At 41.5% G+C, this 9,486-nt stretch overlaps 1 protein-coding gene across 1 annotated transcript; it reads right to left on the bottom strand.

Moving 5' to 3' along the window:
* Positions 1 to 434: 434 nt before the first annotated feature.
* rpl34 (ribosomal protein L34) lies at positions 435 to 4,915 on the bottom strand. The gene is made up of 5 exons (XM_029674841.2): positions 4,896 to 4,915; positions 4,295 to 4,367; positions 3,931 to 4,030; positions 1,138 to 1,241; positions 435 to 558 (listed from the first exon to the last, which is right to left on the bottom strand). The coding sequence occupies exons 2-5, from the start codon at positions 4,357 to 4,359 to the stop codon at positions 474 to 476; spliced, it is 354 nt and encodes a 117-aa protein (XP_029530701.1). The 5' UTR covers positions 4,360 to 4,367; positions 4,896 to 4,915; the 3' UTR covers positions 435 to 473.
* Between the last annotated feature and the right edge of the window lie 4,571 nt (positions 4,916 to 9,486).

The raw sequence follows: 9,486 nt of genomic DNA, 5'->3' as shown, positions 1-9,486 counted from the left end.
TTGGCCAACAAAGAATATCTATGCATACATAAAAATAAACTCACCTTCAGAATTTCAAAATGCAAGCACATGCTGCACCATCCTAATATTTCATGTCAACTGCCTGAGAATCTTGAGTAAAAATACAAAATTCCTGGATGTAATGTCAACACTTTCTCAGTCCATATGTCAATAATCAGTAGCCCACAGTCTTCAAACTCCACTCATTCAAAACTACAAAATGACACGGGGGCCGATAGGTAAAGCTTAAAGAGCAGTGATACTAGCAAGAGCAGTATGCAGGTACTCTTTCCCCTCTTATTCAACAGTTACCACGCACCTGCAAAAAAGAGCCCAGATGTGCAAGTTCCTTTCGAATTACATTGAGAAACAATGAAATTAAACATCAAATTTAGAAATACTATGGCCAGTAATACAAACATGTCAGGACAATGGACTTGAATGACTTTTATTGTAGCAGTACAAATACACAATTACTTAGATTTCTGACTCTGTGCCTGTGCCTTAAGAACCTTGACAACGATCTTCTGTTCCTCAATAAGGAAAGCTCGCTTGATCCTGTGGTAGACAGAAGGGTGAACGTTAGTTGATCAGGTAACAGTTGTTCGGGCATTGTTTGCTTGATACAAATTCTGACCAAATATCAATAAATGTAAAGATAAATCTAATGAATCATGTTGCAAAGATCAATGCCTTCAATGTAGATTGTAGAAACATAACCCTCAATTGCTTGCACACAGGAAGCTTCACCACCCCAGGATAAATCTCAATTAAATGGAACAAAACAATTGTTACCTCTAGAGCCTAAGATGTTGGGGGGGGGAAATCATACTATGGATCATTTAGCTATTTGATTTTAGGACCCCTTTAGGTATACGTTTCTTTATAATATTTTTTTTATTTGTTGAATTTGTTACTACTATAGCCCAGAGAAACACAATTCATAAATTGCAAAGACAGTCTAAATCAATCACAAAACATGGTTTAGAAGGGTCTACATCTAGGAGACTAAGAAAGCATAGGAGATATATATATATATTTTTTTAAACACATTTTTACCCCCTTTTGGGTAGGCACGTCATCCAATATAAACAACACTTTTTCTACAAAGGCGGTGTTGGGGATATGCTTTCTTACCGGTCGCGCACACACTTGGCACACATGGCTCCACCGTAGGCTCTGCTGACGTGCTTCTTGGTTTTTGAGAGCCTCATCAGGACCTGGGGTCTCACCGCCCGGATCTTTAAGACGAAGAAATACGTGTGAGCACAGACAACACACAAACCTGAACCCAGGGTTATATTCATTATATAACCAGTGTTGCACAGTATACCGAAACTTTGGTAATTCAACCTGAAACTGTTTGGTACTAGGGTGTATTCCTCTTAGTACTTCTGTCAAATGTGTCTCATGTATTCTACTGATTGAGTGAGGATCAAGTCCATCAGCGCAGTCGATGTCCCCTTAGCACAAGAACACCATACCTGCTCCACTTACTCATTGCTAACTCTAGCCTGTCCTGAGGAACCAATGCACTCACTGGGAATTTGGACTGTGTCACCACTTACGTTGCACAGAAATTAACACGCTTGAACAAATGTTGAAAATGTAAATTACTGTTCACAAAACAATGTCCCATTACAGGCTCAAACACTTTATAATGCAAGATAACAGCAGCTTCCAGCTTTGTACACCAACTTACCTTACTAGTAAACAGCTGAAGCTAACATCAATTCACTTCCCTAGTACCTTGTTTGCGATAAACCATTTCAAAGCTGATTGTAAACCAAAAACGATTAATTCACTTTATCTCCCAGTCACGTCTCTCCCAGTCAAGACCTTTGCTCGAGACTCAAACTGAGTGTGTGTGGGAATAAAGATAGATCTTAGAGAAAGTGTACACTTTAATAAAAGAGATTGTTTTTATGCAAGTGTTGAGAAGTACAATAAAATAAGTTGAAGGGATAGATACTTATCTTGTAGCCCCATGAAATAAGCCAAAACAAGCTAGTCAATGCACACCTGTTGAATATGCATGCACCTGTACTATAAATTGATTTCCCCAGTTAATCAATAGACTAGATTTAACATTCAAATAACTGAATACAATACCATCATGTTACGTAGTTATATTTGTAAAAAAAACAAAGTAAAATTGACTGCATGTATTGAGTAGCTTGGATGAATAAGGTGCCCAGAGTAAACTGCCTGCTACTCTGTCTCAGATGGTAATATATACATATTATTAGTAGTATTGGATAGAAAACACTGAAGTTTCTAAAACTGTTTGAATGATGTCTGAGTATAACAGAACTCATATGGCAGGTGAAAACCTGAGACAAATCCAACCAGGAAGTGGGAAATCTGATGTTTGTAGTTTCATTTAAGTGATTGCCTATCCAATATACTGTGTCTATTGCACCAGATTGCACTTCCCAAGGCTTCCAGCAGATTGTCAGTCTTTAGAGAGTTGTTTGAGGCTTCTATTGTGGAAGGGTGCCAAATAAGTGCTGTTTCAACAAGTGGACTAGGTTGTGGCCAATCAGTTGTTTACTGCGCGGTCACGCCGTTCCTTCTTTTTCCTCTTTAATGAATACGCTATTGTCCGGGTGGAATATTATTGAAGATTTATTATAAAAAAAGACCCTAAGGATCGATTGTAAACATCCTTTGACATGTTTCTACTTTTCTATTTCTGCTTTTTGTGATCTCTTTGGTTGGAAAATGGCTGAATGCTGTCTGTGACTAGTTGCTAACCTAACATAATGATATGTTCTGCTATCCCCGAAAAGCCTTTTTGAAGTCGGACACTGTGGTTGGATTAACGAGAAGTGTGTCTTTAAAATGGTGTAAAATACTTGTATGTGTAACAGATGTATATGTACTCTCCACGAGTTGTGTTTTCTCAAAATAAATCACTTCGGCCAGTGGTCCCAGTTGAGCATTTATTTCTGTTGTTAAATGGGAAACAGCACGTCAGTTGTGCAGGGCTTAACGGTATTGATGGCTGTCGATGGCAAAATCCCTTGCATCACATTTTCATACTGGGAAGACCTGACGTTCGCGATCTCCCCCTATTCATGCTACCAGGAGCTCCCTGAGAATTCCACTTGTGCAGAATGAGAAACCTAGGCCTCTGGCGTGCATCAGCAACCACAGTACTTCTTGAAGCCGGGTCTCCGATCCCTCCACGTGACGTCCGGCGAAGACAAGTCACGGCACCAGTGTAACAGTATAACTTTAGACCGTCCCCTCGCCCATACCCTGGCGCGAACTAGGGACCCTCTGCACACATCAACAGTCACCCACGAAGCATCGTTACCCATCGCTCCACAAAAGCTGTGGCCCTTGCAGAGCAAGGGTAACCACTACTTCAAGGTCTCAGAGCAAGTGATGTCACCGATTGAAATGCTATTTAGCGAGCACCACCGCTGACTAGCTAGCTGTTTCACATCCGTTACATATGGTCCAGGAATTTTAATTATGAGATTTGTCGTTTTGAATTTGGCTCCCTGCAATTTCACTGGCCTTTGGCGAGGTGGGACGCTATAGCGTCCCGAACGATCCCAGAGGGGTTAATGCATGCAAAAACCAAACATTTCACATGCAATGAAATTGAACTCAAGATCGGTCTGGATCAAGTGCCATTTTGGCATTCGACGTAGTGCTTTCACCCATCCTTAGGGCACATTCAAACCAATGTGTAAAAAAGACAGGTTAAGTGGAAGCAGTGCGTTGGGGGTGGCTAATATTGTGTTGTGCTCAGCCTGAAAAGTTGTGATGTATTATCAAATAATTTCTCTCCACCCAACCACACTGACATGCATTTTGGTTGAGGTACTTTTATGCACAGTTCAGACACAGAATTTATGGCAAGTCGAACTGAATAGAAATTAAGAGTGGACTGGCACAGTTAAGAGCTTTACTTACTCCGCGCAGTCTACCAGGGCAGATTCCGCATGCGGACTTGGGGGCCTTGCCCACCTTCTTGGTGTACAGGTACACAATGCGGTTACCAGGAGTCCGGGACCTGCAAGCAGGGTCATACACAATGCAAAGTTGTCCACAATATTTAGAAAGGGATAAAAACATCAGTTGTTCCTACTTCCTATTTAAAAGCAATAGCTAGGTATAATCGTGCAAACCAGTACAACTTACTAGGAACAACCAATTAGTTTAGGCCATGAGAAATGCCAGGTAATGTAATAACTAACAATGACAAATAAGCTAAAGAAATGGCGTAGCAGACAAGGGAATTGCAATGCAATTAGTAGATAAGGATCATGTTACTTACAGCCTAGTTTTGTTGGAGGCAGTGTTGTAGGACAACCTACGACGGTAAGTCAAGCGCTGGACCATGTTGATACCTGTAAATACATAACAGATTGCAGGACAGTAGAATACATTGTTCACCGATTGATTTGCTACATACCTAGATAGCTAAATAACGAACTAGTTAGCTAGCTTGGGGACTGCGGATGGAGTCAACATTACTGATCAATGCTACTAACATTACTGATCAATGCTACTAGCAAAAATGCTTAATACCCAAAAAACGAATCAATGAAGAAAGAACATTTTACTTGCATGTATACACCCTGCCTTGGCAATTTCAACAAGACTACCTCCGGTAGTAAAACCACTTAAATGGTAATGCGTTTTGGTACCAAAATTGACATCTCTGCTTTGGGCTAAACGTTACTGAAGGCATGATACTAAGAAACGACAAGACAGTACTAGGATAAGAATAAATCATTAAATACTTTCAATAATGTGTTTACGGTTTCTAACACTGTGGAAATATGGTATTTGAAATCATTTTTGTCATATTATAACAACAGATTACGGCAGATTATTTTGACATAAAATGTGCGAAGAAATGTCGGCCTCCATACCTGCTATTACCGTTACCGGAAGAGGAAGAACCAAAGAAGTTGCTCTGAAATGTTCAGTTTACTCACCACCGGATATTTCCTCAACTTCTTATAATATGCTGCCACCTAGTGACGATTGTGTGACCTCCCGTTGAGACGCCCACAACATTGATTTTAGATGACTGAAACGATTATAATTAAAAGTTCCATGTAGCCAGTTATTTAACTTGTGGTGTAGTATGATCTAAAATAGGGACGTGCGACAATGAGGTTCTAGCTCCAGCCTGTTTATTAAGCTAACCCTCGCATGTCCTACATAGGCACGGATACCCCCAAGGGACATCCTACTACAGTGGCCCGCCATCCAACTATCAAATCAAATCCAACTTTTGTGGTCACATACACATGGTTGGCAGATGTTAATGCGAGTGTAGTGAAACACTTGTGCTTCTAGTTCCGACAGTGTAGTAATATCTAACAAGTAATGAACAATTTCACAACAACTACCTAGTACAAACAAATGTAAAGGGATGGCTGTCTCTGTATTAGTGATGGCTATTTAACAGTCTGATGGCCTTGAGACAGAAGCTGTTTTTCAGTCTCTCGGTCCCCGCTTTGATGCACCTGTACTGACCTCGTCTTCTGAATCGTAGTGTAACAGTATAACTTTAGTCTGTCCCCTCGCCCCTGAACGGGCAGTGGCTCGGGTGGTTGTTGTCCTTGATGGTATTCTTGGCCTTCCTCTGACATCGGGTGTTGTAGGTGTCCTGGAGGGCAGGTAGTTTGCCCCCGGTGATGCGTTGTGCAGACCACACCACCCTGTGGAGAGCCTTGCGGTTGTGGGCGGTTCAGTTGACGTACCAGGCGGTGATACAGCCCGACAGGATGTGCAGATATAAAAGGGGGGTTCTAGGTGACAAGACAAATTTCTTCATTTCTGCGCCTTCTTCCCTACACTGTCTGTGTGGGTGGACCATTTCAGTTTGTTCATGATATGTTCGCAGAGGAACTTAAAATTTTCCACTTTCTCCAATACTGTTCCTTCGATGTGGATGGGGGGGTGCTCCCTCTGCTGTTTCCTGAAGTCCACGATCATCTCCTTTGTTTTGTTGACGTTGAGTGAGAGGTTGTTTTCCTGACACCACACTCTGAGTGCCCTCATCTCCTCCCTTGTAGTTGTTGGTAATCAAGCCTATAAGCTATAAAGGGATAGTTTCCTCAAAATACAAATCAACAAGATTTCCCCACTTCCTTTGGCTCACCAAGGCAGTTTTTTTGGCGGGTTTACATTCCCTCAGGCCCATCCCTCAGCTGTATACCAAAACATGTGTAAGCGGTCATTTTGCTGAAAAACGAATCCTAGACTGTAGCTTTCATTCTTGTTTTATTGTATATTATTTTCTATTAGTTTGTATAAAGTGTATTGTAGGGTGAATTCAGAAAAAGTGGGACATTATTTAAACTGGGATAGCTTAATCCTCATGCCTATATTTCTTGGTCTGACAAGTGTGCAGAGACTTTTTCCTGTTTCTCCAGTTTGGCCTTTTGCCTCCAGCACCTTCACAAATCAGATTTGGGTCTGTAGTTGAGATGCTCTGCCCCCTCTATGATGTAACACCAATGAAGTTATATTGATCATGTGGTTTCTCTGCAAGGGTTTAGTAACAATAGTTTTGATTTTCACTTGTCAGACCAATAGATAGGGAAAAACCTTCAAACAAGTAGCAAACCCCAAAAGACACAGTAAGATCAGTGGCATAGCTTTTTTCTGTTTTGTTGATAAGGTTATAAAACGGTCATCAATAGTTCACTGTGCAAAATAGTGATGCAAATGTGCATACTATGTAGGCTACTGGAGAGTTGCCAAATTTCTGTTTCAATTTTGTAATTCAGTCATTTTGTTGTTGTTGTCCCACTTTACCAACCATAGATGCTCAAATAAGACAGCATGGAGTAGCTAAAGTGATAAATCCCTGCGACAAACAAATGCATGTTTTGGCACAAGGCCACATCTATAACAAACACTAACATTTTGAGGATAGTGACACATGATGCCTGCCACAAGAGTCAATTTCACATATACAGTGCCTTCAGAAAGTATTCACACCCCTTGACAGCCTGCATTTCAAATGTATTAATTTCAGAGTTTTGTCACTGGCTTATACACAAAACCCCATAATGTTAAAGTGGAAGACTCTCCAGGACGTTTCTTACCTATAAGGACAGTAGCCTCAGTGAAGGCATGGACATGCAAGTGCACACTGTGTACAGCAACTTACCAGTTAGTGACACAAAACTGAAGGAGATCCAAGCAGAAACAGAAAAGGACACACAACTCACACAGCTGAGGAAAGTCATACAGGATGGATGGCATGAGGAGAGGAGAAAATGGCCTCAGCATTTCAGCATCTCAGAATTCTGGAACCATCGTGATGAACTATCACGATCAACGGAATAATTTTCAAAGGAGAGAAAATCATTATTCCTACCAGTCTTAAAGAAGAGATTTTGACCAAGATCCATGCTGGACACATGGGCATGGAAAAGTGCAAACAGAGAGCATGGGACATCTCGTTTTGGCCCGGAATGTGCAAACAAATAGAGGACATTGTTGGTAAATGCGCCATATGTCTTGAACGACGACCCTCAAACACCAAAGAGCGAATGTTACCTCACTGTATCCCAGACCGACCCTGGCAGGTCGTGGCAACTGATCTGTTCACCTGGAACAACGAGGACTACATCGTAACAGTGGACTACTACAGCAGATACTTCGAGGCACCACATCTGCAGCTGTGATACGCAAGCTGAAAGCAGCCAGGCATGGCATTGTAGAGACTTTAATATCTGACAGCATGGGAGTTTACACGTCACCACAAGCCCACCTTACCCTGGCTGATAAATCTGTGCAGATTGCTAAATCACTCATGGATAAAGCAAAAAAAGACAAGAGAGACCCCTACCCCAGTCTCCTTGAATACCGCAACACTCCAGTTGACAACTTCAAATCACCAGCCCAGCTGTTGATGAGCTGCAGACTTCGCTCAATCCTTCCCAGCACCAACCAGCAGCTGCAACCTGAGGTCGTCAGCTACAAGGAAATCCATGAAAAACGTGCACAGAGACAACAACAACAAAAGCAATACTACGACAGGTCAGCTAGACCACTGCCACCACTGATCGACGGAGAGTCAGTTAGAATCCAGGAGCATGGCCTCTGGAAGCCAGCAGTCGTCATCCAGCCAGCTGACACTGAACGTTCATATCAAGTCCGCACCGCAGAAGGAGTGGTATACCACCGCAATCGTCCTGATGAGATTAACTGTTCCCCTGAAAGAGAACTTGATGAACTAAACACACACACAGCACAACATACACCATACTTACCTGCAACACCACAAGACTGACACAGAAGCATGCTCAGCATCATATCGCACAAGGTTAGGAAGAGAGGTTTAAGCCCAGAGCTGTCCTAGACCTGTGAAACGTCAAAGGGTGTAGGCGGATCGCTGCCCAAAAAGAGTTCCAGACTGTAAACTTGTTATTGAAAGTTCACTTGAAATGCTTTGGCATTGTATTTGTTTGAAATGTTAAGATGTTATTTCTACAGTGAAAGCTGAGTTGCTGAGAATCCCTTGTTTGAAAAGTAACAGTATGTTGGATTATTGTTTCAGAGTCTATGTTGATTCAGTTGGTGTAGTATGCAATATAAATAGTTACTTACCTTGAGTTCAAACTACAGAGCATGTATTCAAAAGAAAAGCTTAGAATATGTAAACATTTTTGTTTTAAAAGAAGGGGGTTGTAATAGTCATATGTGTAAACATACTGAATTGTAATTGGATGCATTTTACCACCATGTCATACTGTGCTATGATTGGTTAAGACCACCCAAATGGTTAGGTCATGGGCAGTTTGATCCTGATTGGTGATACGTGAACATGACAGTTATAGCTAGCTAATAAAGAGCTACATTAAGAAATATCCTGTAGTACTGCATTTTATTATTTTGTACAAAGTGTGCAAAACAAAACAACAATGACAGCCCACCCCGGCCAAACCCTCTCCTAACCCGGACGACGGCCAATCGCGTGCTGCCCTACTGTAAGTTCAGGAGTACAAATGTGCTTAAGAAGTCACATAATAAGTTGCATGGACTAAGTCACATGCAATAATAGTGTTTAACATGATTTTTGAATGACTACCTCATCTCTGTACCCCACACATGATCTGTAAGGTCCCTCAGTCAAGCAGTGAATTTCAAACACAGATTCAACCACAAAAACCAGGGAGGTTTTTCAATGCAAAGAAGGGCACCTATTGGTAGATGGGTTTAAAAAGCAGACATTGAATATCCCTTTGGGCATATAAATTCCAGGTAGGTGAATACGTCATCAGAGCGCACAACAGGACATTGTACTGTCTACACTCTGTGATTTTAATCCGAACTAAAGTTTCTAAGGATTTCATGATGCGGTTCCTTTAAGGCTGGGACTGCAAGTTTGTATTCCTTTTTTTTGCGTGGATTCCACGAGTGCTAGCTGGTTGTGCTATAGACACCTGTCGTTGCTGTGGGAAAGACTCATTGTTATATTTTCGTAAAACAAATGGT

Source organism: Oncorhynchus nerka, linkage group LG12, assembly GCF_034236695.1.
Source record: "Oncorhynchus nerka isolate Pitt River linkage group LG12, Oner_Uvic_2.0, whole genome shotgun sequence".
Classification (NCBI taxonomy): domain Eukaryota; kingdom Metazoa; phylum Chordata; class Actinopteri; order Salmoniformes; family Salmonidae; genus Oncorhynchus; species Oncorhynchus nerka.
This window is presented reverse-complemented; position numbering and strand designations above follow the sequence as displayed.